Source organism: Larus michahellis, chromosome 1, assembly GCF_964199755.1.
Source record: "Larus michahellis chromosome 1, bLarMic1.1, whole genome shotgun sequence".
In the NCBI taxonomy this organism is placed as follows: domain Eukaryota; kingdom Metazoa; phylum Chordata; class Aves; order Charadriiformes; family Laridae; genus Larus; species Larus michahellis.
The window spans coordinates 139862629-139880702 of record NC_133896.1 but is presented as its reverse complement, the minus strand read 5'-3'; the positions used below and the strand labels follow the sequence as shown (position 1 = coordinate 139880702).

The following is an 18074-nucleotide window of genomic DNA, read 5'->3' as shown; positions in this document are numbered from 1 at the left end:
CATGACAGAAACATAGTGAGCCAGCCTAACCAGTTCTCCTAGTCCGTGCAATTTGGGCTCTCCATTTGAACACCAGCATGTGCTGAGATTAATCAATCACAATAGACAAATAAACTGAAGGTTAACACATTTAGTGGCTTTTACCGCTGAAAGGCAAGTTTAGGAAAGCAAATACCTCTAAACAGAACTCCTGCTGCTGCCACTTGAAGATAAGAGTGTAGAGAGCCTGAACCTTTGTTAAAACCCACTCCATTTTTCCACTAATCCTGGCCAAAAAAACCCATACCGGCATAAACCTTCCAAGTATTTCCAGCAGACTTTACATTTTGGCACAGAAAAGTATCTGCCGTGCATATGCAATACACTTCCCAGTTGCATCACTACCACTAAAAGTTGTGCAACGTCATCATGCATTACTCGTCAGTTGGAGAACCACTCCAGAGCTGTTAGGAAAGCTTTTAATGATCTCATCTGATGATATACAAACTAAGCATTCATGCCTCTGGAAAGACTCTTTAGTAGGAACATGTTGTTGTATGTGTTATTACTCTAATAATTTCACTTCTACACTTATGGGATTTCACTGTTTGCTTCTTTTAAGTAACAGCTTCATGGAAACAGAAACTGGCAACTTCTCTCCTTAGCAGCTTCTCTTCATTTGTCCCACTCTACTAGTTCAATAAAGGGATTCAAACACAACTGGAAGTTTCTCTTTAAACACAGACAGACATATGACAGAGTTACAACATGACACCAGGCTGCTACAGTACTGCAAATAAAAAACAAAACAAAACAAAACAAACTGCTGGACTGTTTACATCACTTTGCATAAACTCCTTCAAGTGCCCTGAGCTGCATAGCAGCTTTGTTGTTCTGAAAGTTTCTGCTCAGCTGGTTTACCAAGGTCTTGCCCTTAGCTGCAAGCTACAGGATAGAGCTTTTAAATTTTTCGCTTCATTTAAGCGTTTATAATCAGGAACTTTCTTCTGGAAATTCCATTGACAATGACTGCCAAGCCCTGACAATGAGCTCTTAAGCTTTGACTATGGGCTGAAGAGAACAGCAGCTTAACAAAGATTTTTTTCTTAACAATTCTTTCTTATCCAGTAAATGCCCGTGACAATTTCTTAAGGCATTCTTGACATCTTAATACAAAATTTCCCTTCTACAGAACACCCAAAAGGAGACATTTAGTGCTCTGAGTATCTCAAAAGTGAGACTACTAAACTGGGTTGAAGTTATCAAGCAGTGTTCTCTCATTTACTGTTTTTCTAGATGGTGTTTTGTTTAGGTTTGCATTGGTTTACTCCTGCTGCCAACATGAGAAGATACCTCAGACTGAAAACATCACCACTCTAATGCTTCTGGAGGACATACATACAGAAGTTGAACTTTCTGATGACAAAAGAGACACAGAAATATTCTGAAGCATCAGTGTTCCTTTGAGTCAATAAATAGCTTTCATTCTTCCTGCCAAACTTTTATTGTCAGAGTGCACGCTGCAGATGTTAACTATTAAAATTTTGTTTACAGGAAAACTGAAAAGCAAAATTGACCACTTTAGAAAAGTGGACTAGGAATGTTTCTTAACATAAAGCAGAGAAAAAAAGGAAGCAAATTATTGTGATTTGGGATTTTCTAAGCTTTCTGCCCCTCACAAAGTTGAAAAAATGGTGGAAAAACATTATTAAAAAGTGACTACCTCAGCAAGTTGTACCTGCAGTCTCTTCCTGGATGCATATGTGGCAGCTTGTCCAATCAACCCAGAGATGGGAAGAATAGGCAGAGTTGCCCATTATTTAAAATACTTGAGATAGGCCAAAACCACTGAGCAGCTAGTATCAGCAGTCAATCATTTATGAGTCAGGGAACGAGCAAACAAATCTTCTGACATTGAAGCTGGGTTATCATCCAAGGAAGGACGGTTTCCTCCAGGATTTACCAATGAGATTAGCCCTACCACTAGATTCTGGGTGGGAATGGGCCTCTCAAACCTGAAGGCGTTTTATTACAGAGCGAATCTTCATGAGTTCTTGAAATTTTGTAAGAGGACTGATCTGGTTCTCCAGCTCCAATAAACATACCAAAATCTCTCAGGTCTGAGGGTGGGCTCTAGAAGATAAGGCTGCAAAGTATGATCAGAGTTTTATTCCTCAAGTATCATTAAAAGTCTTTTAAATGACTTGTTATATCACGAAGATAAGCTGCCTCTTCTTTGAATCTGTCAAACCCCATACTCAAATTAGGAATTAAAATTGGTTGCTTAACTTAGTTCCTTTCTATAGCTGTCTTCAGATTTCTAAAACAACCTTAAGTTTTACCTGTGTAAACAGTCATCTTGCAAATTTAATAGGACTATTTTAAACAGTACAGGCTTGTTAAGTTTTTTCTAATATAGTTCATTTACAGCTCAAGAATTATGGTTTTTGGAATAGGACTTATTACAAAATACTGTGAAAATAATATTGTCGAAATCTGTAACAAAATAATGACTCTGCTATCTTTAATATTAAATTCTTGCCAAACCAGCTACAAGTCATCAACCAAAATACCAGTATATCTGTAGAAATAACTGAGCTATAGAAAAAAAATAATATAAATACCCATGAAAATATAAATGTTATTCAATAGTATAATCTTAATAGAACTTTATTCAAATAAACATAGTGAGTAATTTCTAGGACTTGCTCAGTCTCCACACACTGATATCTGAACTGATCTGAGCTTCTACTATTTTCAAAGCAATTTCCCGGTAAAGGGCACCATTCATTGTTTGATTCATACTCAGCACACATTCTTCGCGTTCATTCTGAAGCTTCTTTCTGAATTGCTGAACTCCTTCCTCACTGTCCAGTAAAGAAGCCACAGGAGCATCACTGATTTTCTTGCCAGGCTCATTATCCCATGTCAAACTGTTTTCAGCTTTGCTTTCTTTTGAGAAGAAAGAACTCCTTGAGGTGAGGATTTCTTTTTCCAAAGCCAGTGCTAACTGTTCAGTAAGTGCACCTTTGCTTCCAGATCTCAGGAGTTTTACATCACAGCTTGGTGGAAGAACTCTAGTAAGGCTGTGAAGGCACTGGAACAAGACAGTCAGATTTCTGTAAAATAAGATCATTATTATTATTAAAGCGACCTTATATCTTCAAAATTATATAGTGGAAAATAAAAAAAAGCTACTTTAAATCAAACAGGGAAAAACATGCTGATTATGGTTTTAAGTATTCTGTGTACTGTACATACAAGAGTAAGCAAGGGCTTTCTAATGGCATGCACACTAGCCACTGTACGTCAAAAGAACTGACGCTAAGCAGACTTCAGCAACATAAATATTCTATGCTAAAAGGTTTGTCCATGATTAGGGTTACCTGTGCATCACTTGTTTCTTTAAGAAGCAATTCATTGTATGTGAAGGCCACGTGTAATAGCACAAAGGAAATGTGTTGTCTGGTCTACATTTAGGGGCAGAAAGAAGTCACTTATTTTCATAGATTGTCATTATTGATAGGTATGTACAGCATGGCTATTAGGTGGCCCACAGCTTGTCTTTTTTAAATCGTCACTGGAGAGGGAAAGCTGCACTTAAAAAATCAGACATTCAAAATTATTAAGAAACCAAGATAAAATAGTGCTGGTAATCATCAGGGAACCTACACTCTTGGATACCAGTGTAGCATATATGACATAGTGACACATTCCTCATGCTAAGAAGAATGCAGAGTTTGTCCAGTCTTATTTCCAGTGTTTGCCCAGATAAACTCCTTGGAAGATGTCTTTTGATGGAAAAAAAAAAATTATCTCAGAAAAAAGACAACACGCCACCACCAAAACCAAACAAACAAGAAGCTGCTGATGGGAGCTGCTCTGGAGCCAGCCCAACCGACAGTGGAGCAGCAAGAAAGATTCAGCTGTTCGGGGTGCTGGGCCATCTTGTCTAGACTGTGCTTTTGCCGAGAAAGGTTGGACTAGATGATCCTCAAGGTCCCTTCCAACCTGGCGTTCTATGATTCTATGAAAAAAAAAATCAACCCAAAAAACCCCACAAGCACCCTTAAGTAGCTAGTTTTCTCACACAGATCAGAAAGGCATTTTTCCTTAAAGTACTTCTATTTCAATTTAGTTATCTTAACATTCCGCTACTTATAACAGACATAGTTTATTTTGGTTCTGAAAGGTCATAAAAAAGAATAGTCTGTAGCTCCCACCTATCACAGAAATATTGTAGCTGGATAAAAGATCAATCCAAAAATGAATCTGTCATTTGTCTCAGTGGCCAGTCCAGCCCAAACCATGACAATGGCAAAAAAAGATACAGAAAGTACATAGTTACACCATAAACATACTGCTCACTATTAATGCAAAATTGGATCAAAAGTGAATAGTATCAAGTAACCTAACTTTTCAAAAGGAACCAAAAGTCTTGAGGCTTAAGATTTTACTGACTGATTTCTTAAACATTTCAGCCTTTCCTCTAACATAAAAGAAGGAAAACAACTCCTAATTTGAGTAAAAGATTGTACCTCACTATAAATTAGAAACTCTTAAGAGATATACCTTTTCTTTCTTTTCTTTTTTAGCTTGAACTCTTCAGGACAGCGAACATTTGTCAATACTTGAGAAATACTTTTTATGTTGCAAGCCTTATCCAGCTAAATTGTAAATTATAGCAGTATTACTAACTTGTTCGTCCTGCTTTAGGAAATTTTATAGCCACTTGTCCAAGAATGTATATAAGAAAAGGAAATCACTGCAACTCTTCAGATTATTTCCTTTTCAAAATCATGGTAGATAGGAAATAAATGTATCAGTTTGGGTTTTTGTTTTTTAAGGAATTTTTTTTTAAATCAACACACGTGGAAGAAAAATTATATCTTACATTAAGAATAACATAGGAAAACTTAATATAAAATCATGATACTGTGAAACGAACAAAACAAGTAGTACCAAACAGATATTAATGGAGACTAGACTTATTTGTAATTCAATATTCTAGCCTAGAGAAAGTTAAAACAATGCAGTTCAGGTTCTGCCATAGTTCTGATTTGAAAATAACTCTGTTATTGCTGATGGTTATCATATTATCCTATTGGAAGCCTATTGGTTATGATTTTGGCTGTTGTTTGTGGTACCAGTAAGAAATAATGTAAAGATACAATAGAGTGTGTGCAAGATGAATATAGTCTACAGTTTTTGAACAATTTTACCTGCAAAATAATGTTAGAACTCCTTCAAAAGGATTTTTCAGGGTCCAGTTAAAAACTGTACCATAGACATTTCCTGCTTTATGACAGAATACGTTGTCGTGGCATTCTTTAAATGGTGTGCACTCCATTTCTCCCAGTAGCCATGAATTTACTGGAGTCAATGTATAGTCAGAAGACACAATCTGAAAGGAGAATCTGACAGACACTGCAAGGACAGCAAGTATATCTTCCATGGAACCTGCAAGAAAATACAGCAAAAACATATTTGACCTAAATATTTTGAAGATGTTGCATGCATTAAATGTGCATAGATTTTTGGTTGACATTCCCAGTTTTATGAGAAGAGTATGCACCTGCATTCTGGCATTCTTTGGGAATTTTCTTCTCACCTAAATTCTTGTACATACTTCTGTCAACCAAATAGTTAGCTGATTAACAGAGCCCCACCTATATAACGAAAAGTCTAAAAATAAACATCACCTTGACAAAAGAAGACTATTAAAAGCCTGCTGTGATAGTAAGATGACATATTGGCTTTAGCCAACAATACAGCATTAAAGGAAGAAAAAAATTAAAATTCATTGCAAACGATCAAAAGGGTTTTTCACTACATGAGCGGAAATCCAGTTCAAAAATCAATTCAATCAGGAATATTAAAAGAAAGGAAAATAAATGACCTTAATAGGTGTATAGATGAGGAAAAGCTTCAATTACTTTGGTATTATTTAAGAGGTAATAGTATGTAATAAAAAAAAATAATATCTATGCATATAATCAACGGTACCTTATTTATAGAAAGAACGCAGACTTCAGCATTCTGTACTCAGGCTTATCTTCAAAATTAACCTTTCCAGATACACTTAATCACCCATGCTAGCTGGTGTGTAGTTGCTTACAGCAACTCACTTAACATTTTTTCCATTTTGAAAACTGTTCCGTCTTGCATTTCACACAGTTTTTAATTCCCAACAGATCTATGCAGTTCATGTTCAAAGACACAGATGTGATTATACCTTGGTAATTTAGCTTGGCTAATCACCCAGAGTAAACAGAAAAATCAACCATATATTTATGAATCAAAAAAATATCAATCCATTTACCTGTACAGTAACTATTATCCTTTAATATCTTTACTGAATATTTTCCATTTGAAATATCTTCCAGACTTAACAGAATTTTCCCACAGAGTACAGTAATCTTTTTGCTCTCCTGTAAACTATCATTCCGATGGTTTTTTTTCTTCGTATGCAGAAGAACTATGCAACGTACACGATGAAATGCCAATAATGGTGCAAGGCTGGTAACAGCAATGACTGTCTTTGCTCCGTCCAGCTGAACCCTTGAACATCTCTTAGGAATCTCTTTTTTCAGATCATTGTTGCTATGCAAGTCCAATTTCATCTTTTTTGGAGGAGGCTCAATTTGACACGAAGACACAGACAATGCTGAGAAGGCTTTGTTCAACTTAATGATTTTATTTTGACACTCAATAATTGGAGAAATCAAAGAGAAGTCTTGATCCATCACTAAAGATAAACTGACATCACTCAGTGACCTGTGAAAAATCCATATAAGATGATTGCACTTCTAGTTTGTATTCTGCCTTCTGACAAATAACCAGAACTTTGCAGATATATACAGACAATTAAGACTACCAGAAGCTCCAATATCATTCCAAGTTAAGTCACAGACTGTGCAAAGAGAATAAGTTCTTCAAATGACTATTTCATCTAAGCTTAGTGTAAAGATTTTCAAAATGTGGACTGAAGTTTCTAAGAGCTTCTAGGAGTTAGATGCCTCATTTCAACTGAAAGAATTTGGATGTCTAATTCGCACAGAGAATGTTGGAAGTTCCACATAACCCATGCAGATACTCTATGACAATTATAATTTAAAGACTTAACTTTCTTTTAAAAAATTACAGAAAATATCAATTCTGCCCTCTTTGAGGACTAAAAGCTCTTCTGATGTTACATATTGTTTTATAGATAGTCAAAGTTGAATGTGGAGAGTAAAATAAAGGGTTTAAAATACTATTACCTGAAACATTCAGTAATTTCCTGAAATGTATGAAGTACTTTACTTATTCAACACAGGGTTCTTTCAATGAAATCCTAATATTACTGTTTCAGATCCTCTCTTTATGAATATTTTATTCTGTCAATCAATTCTGTCTCAAGATGTCACTGACATCTGAAAGTTTATGAATGTCTAATTTTCTTTACAGAGAAGTATCACCACCATCAAAATGCAATTTAAAACACCACTGCAATCTTGCATTGGTAGGAAGCACAAAAATAATCAATAAAGACTTACAGTGTTCAGGGTGGAGAGAAAGCAAGCCCTTTCCCCCATAAACACAGGTCGTTGCATATAGTACTGAACTAGAGCCCAGAAGACCTAGGTTCTGCTGCTAGCCTACCAGGGAACCTTTGACAAATGACTTCATCTTCACAGATTTTTTTCTCAACTGTAAAAATGGGGGAGAGGGCAATATTGCTGCTGGGTTTTAAAGAATGGTTCCAAATTCTGAGGATTTCTGAAGCTATACAGGAATTAATTATTTCATTTTCAAAAGCAAAGTCATCATCATCAAAACTAAAAGAATAAACACGGGACAGACAAAACCAATCTCTTGCCTCAGAGGCTGTCAAGAAGATGAGGTCAACTTTCTTGTAAAGTTATAGCAATCTGGCAGTTGAGAAATAATATACCCACAGCTCCAGCAGAATGGCCAAAGGGTGTAACAGGTCAGGTCCCTCACAACCACTTGAATGATTTTCAGTGGCATCAGTAATCTTTAAGCTTACCCTAACACAGTCTCAGCTACACTACTTGTGGGAATATAGGTCAAAAGGTAAGTTCTGACTCTACCAAAATTTACGTTACACAATGCACATCATAAATTTATGTTTCATGTAACCCTGCCTTTTTAAACTGTGTTCCAAATTAATTCTCTCCCTGTAAGGGGGAAATTACATAAGTAGTATTTACAACTAGAACTGAGCAATTGAAATGAACAGAATAAAAAAAAAATCATTCCAAAGACAATAATAAGAATAAGCAAATTGTTTTGAAGGTTTAAGTACCATATGGCTGATCGTTCTACATAACTCACACAATACCTAAGCTTAGCAAATATTTTATTTGATTGGATACTTGACTGTAGCATAGCTCAATTCAAAAGCTGAGTATTTATTAAGGTGATCAGAGAATATAAAATGTTTTCTTTTGCACTTTAAGCAAATCGCTCTTTAGGAATGGAAAGATGTTAACAGTAAGGCATCAGGAACTGTATAGCTAAGACAGAGCTTTATCTACATCATATACTGATATCAGCATAGCTATGTCAACACAGACTATAAAGAATCGTAATTTTTGTCAAAGAAAACTCTGTTGTAAAAAGCCTCCAGTAATGATGCTGTTATACTGACACAACTGATTTTTAGATATTGTTTTGTACAGTGCTAGAGAGACAAGCAGCACCAACAATACTGACAAAGACACACGCTTGAAACACTTTATATAAAGATGCTCAAAATGAGAATGTTCAAAGCTCAAAAATCCACTCTTGCTACTGCAGAGCTTAACCTGCAAATTCAGTTTCTATAAAACTACTCAATGAAATTATTAGATAGACGTATATACTTACAAGTAAAATGATTCAGTTAGTTTTACTCCAATTACCAAGCTGTCACCCACAACACGCTGCCACAATTTCTCTATGAAGTACTCTGGGACTTTAGACGCCAATGATGCCTCTTTACTAAGAGAATGAGGAGGATTTTCTACATCATCCCAGAGAGAGACAAGACCTTCCTTACAGAAAAACGGTTTTTTAGATAAATTAAGAGATATTGGAGATATTAGTCCTTTTTATACAGCATTACTTCACGTTTTACCACAAACGATTGCAGGAAGCGCTTTTAAGATACATAAAATGGAAACTATATAAACTAGTTTATTCTCTACAATAGATTCAAGAGACAGAATTGCTTTTTCTTAAAAAACATGATATCATGAAAAGCACAAGTCATTCTCTCCTTGTAAGCATCACGTATAAATCTTGCCGTGTCATACAATTAATAGGCTAAAGAAGATTGAAGGTACTAGAATTTATTTTGTATTACTACATTAATTTCTTGAAATTTTGTTGTCTAAACCTGGCTGACTTGGAAGGGACCACAACATTAACTGAAAGGGAGACCAACTCCTCCAGCTCAAGTAAATTCAGAAGCTTCTTTTGAGCAACATATTAAGGTATTTTCCCAATCTCCATCACCTTCTCAGACCACAGTTCACTCTGCCCCCACTATAAAATCAGTTTTGCTTACACAGGTCTATGACAGCTCTTTGTTCGGAACATGTTAGATCACAGACATATTAAATATCTAGGCAACCGTGCCAATTGAGACTGTACATTCTCCCTACTGTTTGTCACTAACTCTTTGTTGGAAGTTACTCCTCCATACAAGTCAGTTGTGAGGAGTTATTGTGCAAATCAATTTCATGTAAAGATAACTAAATTTACTCTTATCTACATATGTTGACAGGTTAGGGTAATGAACCAGACTTAAAAAGCAGATTAATGAGTTTTGACAGTGGCAATCCCTACTGGTGAAAGTAAAAAGTGGTTGAGGGAGGCACACTCTACAAATGGCTCAGCAGAATTCAGAAGTGATCTGTACTCTCTTCTGCATTTTACCTCTTTTGCAGTTGGTAGAATATGGGTTCTTTCTTCAACAAGATCTATTAATGCTCTGCAAGATTCAAGAATAACCCTCCTTTTGAGTCCTAAATGCTGCTGTAGGTCTCGAACAGAGGTGTAACCAGCCTGTAAAAGATAAAAACAATCATTAGACTTATGCTTAGGTATACTGCAAATAAGAACTGATATTGAAGCTACAAAGATATCTTTTCAGCTTTGCATTTTTATGCAAGTATCCTAAGTCAAGATCCTGGCATTCCTCAAGTAACACCTCTAAAAAAATGTTCAAGTCAGGCTACTCTGCTGCCAAAATATCAATCTAAGAATCTTGACCTCTCAATATTAAACCTAGAGTTTAAGATAAACTTCTAAGGTAAATTTTATCAAATTATGTAGATATTCAGACCTTTCATTATTATTCCTGCTTCACTTTTCCATTGACATCAGTTTGGATTTCTTCTCAAGACTTCTGTTGATTATTGGTCAAGTAAATATATTGAAGAGTTGACAGTTTTGCAGACACACATGCAGGCTATGTATCAGTGAAAGAGCGAGCGAAACATGGCAGCACCAGCTTCTTAGATTTTAAGAAAGCTCCTCAAAAGCTATTCCCTGGAAAGCAAGATCCTGAGAAGTCTGATGTTGCCAAGGAGAGAATAAGGCTCACTATTGTAATGCAAAACCAAACTTCCCTCACCACACCTCTCCAAAAAATCCTAAAAACCAAATCAGGATCAATCACAACCAACTGACAAGCCTGAATAAAAAGCACTTAACGTAAGCGAAGTGATGTCCTCTGCTCAAGCTGCAACGGCAAAGGGCATTTAGAGCAAGTAGCACTCACCATGATAAGTTCTGTAAAAAATTTATTTGCCACCTATCAAACCATGATCATAAGTACCAGATTCCAAGCAATAATACAGTGCCAGACTTGAGTCAGGAGAAGAAAAGGAAGAGTTAAGAACAAAGATGTTGTACAATACCTTCCTAATCAAGGTCATCAGAATACCAAACCGTTACTTACTCCCATTGGTGAGCAACTCCTGAACAAACCACTGAGAAACAGAAAACAAATGGGGAAGCACAGACTGAGAAGCAGCAGAAAAGGCCAAAGATTCACTGAGGTATGCTTGCTAACCAATCTGACTTTTGCAAGCCCTTTTTCGTCATAAAGCAACACAAGAAAGAGACCTGAAATTCACCACATGGCAAACCCAAGACTGGGTAGCACCCCGCCATCAACTCTCTGGAACAAGTGACATGCACATGCTTTCTGCCATATGCCAAGATGTACTGTGAAACTAAGGAAATAAAACTAGATCACCTTAAAATAGAAAATAAACATCAAAATAAAAACAAGGCAGTCCAGAGCCAAACACAATAGAGCTGTGACTAAATCCAGCATGAACAGTAGGACAGGTGAAACACTGTCAAAAGCAAAGCAAATTAAGGCAGAGGCTTAGTAGTAAGTAGAACAGTCAAGTGCTTTGACACATTGCAATTAAAGTTGCAGTATTCATAAATAAATAAATCAATACCCATACATACAGAGGTAAAACTACTGAGCCAAGAACTGTGGGACTTTTACAGAGGAAAGAAACTAGAAAGGAAGATTCATGATTGATAAGACTAAAAAATACTGGGCAAAGCAAAAGTAAAATGGAAAAAGTAGACAGAAAAGCCAGAGGGAAACATAATTCAGAGATCTATATGCTGAAGCCGCTCATACGGTAAATAACTGGTTCTATGTTTTTCAAATGACTAAAATCCCTTATGAAAACACATCAAAATCAAAATGGGCCAATCCACAGCAACAGACAAAAAATAAAAACTTTAAACTTACACTAAAAATAGTAATAAAAATCAAATGTACAGAACATTTCTTAAACAACTTTCTACTCACCACCAAATCAGCTTTATCAGAATGAGAACAAAACAATAAGACATTGCAGCAATTCAATAAATCAGCAGTAAGGATTAAAAAAAAAAAAAAAATACCTGCCCTAAAACAAGCAAACCAAGTCAAAGGAAACAAGATAATCATAGGGAAAAGAATTTGGCATTATAATCCTTACAAAACTGTTAAATACTTGGGGTGAGAACAGGCCAGTGGACATAAAAATATACTTCTGACTTGTATTTCTGCCAGAACAGCTAACTAAAACCATAAGAAACCCTGTAACCTCAGCTGTTGTAATGCAACTGAAGTATTCTGCCAAAGGAAGTCTTCTTCAGAAGATACTAAAATGAGTGTTGAAGAAAAAATCTTCAGAGGAGAAAAGGAGAAATGCTATTTCATCTTGCCCTAAAAGATGAGATTCCACAGAGACTCTCAAAACATGATTTGATTGTAAATTGCTAGAAGACCTGAATTTGATGATAAATATCAAGAGACACCACTCCAAGGCTAAATAACCTTTGGAAATTCCCAAGCTCAGGAGGATCCATACACTATTGCATCAAAACAATCATCCTTGAAATTCAATTATACATCACATGACAAAACCAGCACGAATACTTCACTCTTCAGGGAAATCTAGAGAACAATGGAGATCTCAACAAGGAAGAAAAGGTAAGGTTAAAAAGGAATATCTACACCTACTTCCAAATTTATTAGCATGACAATTTCAAAGATTTACAACATTAAAACACAGGAAGATTTTCAACTTGTTTACAATGCTTGTGCTAGCATGTAGCTTTGAAAATGAGCCATCTAAATGATCTTAAAATGAATAAATAAATAAGGTCTTACAAAGGAATCTGCGTCTGTAAGAAAAATTTTTTATCAGCAGATGATACATGAAATCTCCAGTCAGTGGCTTGTTCCCAGCAGAACCAGCAGAATGTGCAAAACAGACTATTCGTTTGATCCTAATGCAGATTCACAGAGCTGTACTGATGAAAGCCAGTTGGTGTATCAAAAGAATAAAGTCATAGAACATAGTTAGATAGAACACATAGCCGCCAATGGCAGGGCGGCCAATCTTCATTACAACAGTAGAAGGATCAACAAATGCAAGAGATTGAACTTAATTTCTATTCTGTAGAGGAGGAAAGTAATATAATGAGTAGAGAAAGAAGGCAGCAAAGAAATCAGTTGTAAAATATATGACTATCCAAACGAATCCAGAAACAGGAAACAAAATGCATTTGAAAGGAAGTTTGCACTTCTGCACGTAAAAGCCAATAGGCCTCTAACATGCAAACTGAAGAACTGTAAAAATGCAGGGTTGGAAGGGACCTCAAGAGGTCCTCAAAATTAATCCAGCTTCTACTTTCTTGTGCCTTCCAGGAAGGAAAAAAAAACCCTATCGTACAGTGTTCTCCAAACAACCGCTTTTATCTTTTAGAAGATGTATAATATCTCTTTAGACATCTCTTTTGTAATTAGAACTAGAAATTAGAATGAGACTTTTTCAGTCTTTTCCTAATGGGTCATAGTCCTCCTTTTCTTCCAGTTAATTTGCTCCATTTTTAAAGGCTGGAGATAAAACTGCCGCAATATGCTACCTAAGTTTCCACTAATTCTCAAATGATGGGAATAATTACCTCCTATCTCATACTTAAATCACTCTTAGCAAACTAAAAATAGCCTCACATCATTGACTCAATTTGAGATTTGTTATCTCCTAAAGCTTTTTTTTTTTAAATAATCTTCCTATTTTGTCAATAATTACCCATTTGGTATAGGCCAACATGCACAATACTGCAAAAGAATATCTTGGAGACTACGCTGGGTGTTTACTACTTGGATTCTGGCAAGTTTCCCCCAGCTTGTTTTATAAACGGTGCTAATTAAGAGAAGGATACATTTTAACTTCACCTACTGTACTTTGCAAAATTATCCTTAGAAAACTGCTAGTAAAAGGAGGAAAAACATCAGCAGGTAGTGAAATAGCCACGGTCACTAATTTGGGCAAACAGTAAAAGCCAACTTGATTGAAGTCTGTGGATAAAGAAACAGACCATAACCCTCTTCTTTATTTTCAAGATTAACTGACACTCCTAAGCACTCACTGGAAACCACTATCTCAAAGTATATAATGTGGAGCAAAAGAAGTAAACATTCTAATTTTATTAATCTGGTATTTAAACATCTATAAGTAAAATAACTGTTTGAAGCTTTGACAGCATAGTTTCAGCATTATCTCAAAGTTTTAATTGAAACTACGTTAGACCCTTCCAATTACCCAAATGCATTTGTAACAACCTAGAGAACTGAAACACAGACTACCACTGATTGGAGAATGGATACTTAACAATATTGTCTTCTCCCTGAACCATTTATCCAATAAAACTAGTATCGTTAACCTCACCCTTTGGATAATGTAATGATACACAAAAGTAATTTGGAGAAAATATGAAAGTAGAACTACTGAGTACAAACCTGTAATCTTGTTTCGAGGGCTTTGACAGTAAGCAAACCATTCTCTTGCAATCCTTCTGCAGGAGGGACATCATGTTTATAATTAATACCACTCTAAAAACAAAACAAAACAAAACAAACCCCTGAATTAATTAAAAATATGAAAGTAAGGTACAGCATTATAAAAATCTGGGGGAAAATACAGAAAACCAGCAGAATCACAGTATGCATTTTAAAAGAAAAATCTTATCTTCTGAAAGCAATTAGAGTTTGATAGCACATAATGGAAAGACCCAATTATCAGAAGATAATTAAAAAGCACTAAGGCCAGTTGTTAACCAAAAGGTAAGCATTGTAGAAAACCTGCTACATACATGAGGCATTTTCAACTGCATTAGTTTAATTTCCTAATAGAATGTTGATATTATCAAGGAAGTAGAACAATCTCTTCAGATAACTTATTTTATGATTACAGCAGGGAATATTGTATTCAAACTTCAGGGCATTTCACAGCACACATCCAATTTCACTTTGCACCGATACTTTAATGATTTGCTGAGGCTTTCTTAATTTAGTAAGTGCAGGCTGAGTAGCTGAGAAAAGGCAAGCTGAACTTACTGCATAGTTGACCTCTCCAAGATCTGTTATTTTGAATGCACTTAACACGTCTGTATTGGAGTCATCCTTGAAAAGCAGTAACAGTTGCTCACTTCCAGTGCCAACAAAGTCATCCACCAGAACAGACTTTACGTTTTGCCATTTGGAAGCCACCTACAGTAGAAGAGGTTTTAAAATAGATATATTTGAATAAATCTGGGATTTGAGATCTCATTTTGGTGAAGCTTGCTTTTCATCGAGGCAGCTTATTCAGGGGTGAGGAATGCACTATTTTAAGAAGGTTCAAGCTCTCACTCTTACTCCATCATTTAGAACCTTTGTAACTCTGGGGAAAACTAGCCATTTCTCTTTAAAGATCACTTTCCAGAATACAGGTTGCAGAAATGGCAATAATTTTTCACTATACTCAAACAGCTAAATGCTGTAACATTTATTTAGAACAAGCAATACCTGCAGATCCGTTAAAGACATTGTACTTCTGACATTCAGAAATATCTTTGTTGCATTGCACACTTAAATATGTTTGAAAAGCTGATGACTGAATAGGACAAACTTTCATTTCCTGAGTTATGTAAGCCTTCTTTACAGAGTATTACAAAAGACTAGCAGTTAACTTTTTATCTCCTGAGTTTTGGAAACAAAAGCAAGGCCTCTTGTCATTTTCATGAAACCATACTTTTTGTTACTACGAAGGGAGACTCAAAAGGCTTTTAAATTCCAATGAGAAGTTTATCCTTTGCAATGATAGCAATTTACTTTCACTTTAACACAAATTATGTAGGCACACTCATAACTTTCTTACAATTTCAAGTTCTCATACTATGGAAGCTTTCAATTAGCAACAGAAGTTTTGGCTCAGATTCATAAAATGTATTATTAAATAATAGAATCCAGGGTTTATTTTCAGATATATAAGCAAGCAATAAAAGCAAAACAATCTCATTCTTCACACAGGTTACTTGAACAGAAGCAACAACAAAATCTATAGAACTTAAGACATGTAGCTTTTCAGTTCCAGAAATTTCCAAGATGACAATCTATGCAAAAAAAAAAAGATACAGAAATAAAAGGGAGCTATTTAAAGGTAAAAATACCTGTAAGCTGTCTCTCCTCTGTACAACACAGATATTTCCAGTGGCAAAAGACACAACAAATAGCAAATCATTGCTACTGATTACAGCTGTTTTTACTGACCATGGTTTCTCATAAGGAAGCTCACAAACACCTTTAGGGAGACCATCTTGGAACCAAATAAGCTGATCCTTGTGGGTTATGGCAACAAGTGATATTCGGAGCTGTTTTTTCAACATTTCTTTCTTGCAGACGTAGACAGAAGATACCACTCTGCTGTAAGCATGAGGCATGAAGCATGTGCCAGTTAGCATTTTTTGTGTTTCGATTGCGTATCCAAAGAACTCGCTACCCCAGATGGCTCTGTCTGAAGTGGAAAATTCATCCTCATCTTCACTCTCTGGCAGACAAGCAGTTCCTATCCCTAAGACAACAGTGCCTTCCTGCTCAATTTCACCTGTCCACACAACAGAAGAAAGCTGAATAGGAGCACTTAGAACTGTGCGGGTGTCAGAAGAGATGTAGAACAGCTTGTTGGCATGCCTCCACAAGACTGAAGGGCCAGTAAACAACCTGATGTCTTCTTTCAGCTCATAATCCAATTTAAAATGAAAGGACTGCTCAAATTGATTTGAGCTGTGAAGCAACAATAAAAGGTACTTGACAACATTGTTTCGTTTTTTCTTTTTCATCAAAATGCAGGGAAGAATAATCCCTGTTCTGGAATCTGTTGCACAGCTACAGCAAATTATTTCAATTTTTAAGTGACTGGCACGCATGCTGAATACTCCAGAAGACTTCTGAACAAACATCTTAGTGTCTCTGTTGAATGCCATTCTTCTGACACATAAATTCATTGTTTTATCCGCTGTTCCCTCCACAAGTTTTGTTTTTGACAGCTGAAATATAAGGACTTCGCCATTGTAGGACAAGAATTGTTCTTGCTCACTTAGAAGCATCTTTGTTTATGTATATTCCTCTACAAGAAAACTGTATGCATCTCCACTTTTGTCAGGACTATTTCTCTGTGGAATTTTTAACCTATCTGGGCGTTTTCCATCTACAAAAGTGAACAAGAAAAAAAAAAATTAAATCATTTTATGACTAGTTGAACTGATTCTTAAGAATAAGAAAAACGATACATTGCAAAGCGGTGACATGGACTCGTTTGAGAATGAGGCCAGTATATGCTTTGACCTCACAGATTAAAATGAAGTTAAGCAACTTCGTACTGAGAGATTTAAGTAACTAATAGAAACATTTCAGAAAGGTATTCTAGCATTTATTCAATGCTAGCTCATCAATAGCTACACATCATAATATAAATTGAAAGAAACCAAATCAAATCATACACGTGCTGTTTGTGTGACTGAATTCAAGTTGTCAGCTCCACAAATATACTGAGCGGACTGGAAAGCAACAGTGCTTTGAATTCTCAAATTTAAGAGCCTTCACTCAGGTGTAGGTTTTATTAATAAATATAATTCACTCTTGGTTAAAATTATAAAGCCTCCCTCGGGAGAAAGTTCTCTGAAGAAGAGACCAGTCATTTTCGCCGCCAAGAAGGCTCCCTCCCTCCCCCAGACAAGTCCCCGGGGGCTCAGAGCGAACCGCAGCCGACTCACCAAGTTTCACTACCCAGCTTTCGGGTAGGGAGCGAGGCCCCTCGCCTGGCTCAGACGCCCCAGCAGGGCAGCCTCCCTCCGCCGCTTGAGGGGGCCCGGGCAGCTGAGGGGGCCCGGGCCTCACCACCCCTTTCGTCACGCCGGCGGCGGCCCAAAGGCTGAGGCGGCAGCAGGCCCCGGCCTGGCTTCCCCTACCCAAAACCGTTGACAGCCGTCAACGCCCTCCCCGCCCAGCACAGCAGAGGCCGCGCAAACTCCTACAGAGATCGCCGGCCCGGAGGGAAACAAAGACCGCAGGCTCCGCGCCGGCGAGGCCTTACCAGGCTCCCAAGGCCGGCTGGGCTCCAGGACGAGAGAGGGAGGAAGGAAGCGAGTAGAGGGCGCGCGCGCTCCGAAACTCCCGCCTCAGGGAGCATGACGGGAGGGAAGGGCGGGGGCGGGGCCAGGGACGGGACCCCGGGGAAAGGGGCGGGGCCTCGGGCCGG

The 18074-nt window shown here is 36.9% G+C and overlaps 1 protein-coding gene across 4 annotated transcripts; it reads right to left on the bottom strand.

Annotated features, from left to right (window-relative positions):
- Positions 1 to 2631: 2631 nt before the first annotated feature.
- On the bottom strand, positions 2632 to 17999 carry FANCB (FA complementation group B). 4 transcript variants are annotated; one of them, XM_074572888.1, is made up of 9 exons: positions 17910 to 17999; positions 15988 to 17024; positions 14894 to 15046; positions 14297 to 14389; positions 9907 to 10035; positions 8854 to 9020; positions 6302 to 6756; positions 5202 to 5439; positions 2632 to 3098 (listed from the first exon to the last, which is right to left on the bottom strand). In XM_074572888.1, exons 2-9 carry the CDS (start codon positions 16921 to 16923, stop codon positions 2678 to 2680), a joined length of 2592 nt encoding a protein of 863 aa, XP_074428989.1. In that variant the 5' UTR covers positions 16924 to 17024; positions 17910 to 17999; the 3' UTR covers positions 2632 to 2677. The 4 variants fall into 4 exon arrangements, 3 of the variants coding, with proteins under 3 accessions (XP_074428989.1, XP_074428987.1, XP_074428990.1); XR_012585267.1 differs by lacking the exon at positions 17910 to 17999 and adding an exon at positions 3652 to 4006 and having other exon boundaries at positions 3014 to 3098; positions 15988 to 17185; XM_074572886.1 differs by lacking the exon at positions 17910 to 17999 and having other exon boundaries at positions 15988 to 17185.
- Between the last annotated feature and the right edge of the window lie 75 nt (positions 18000 to 18074).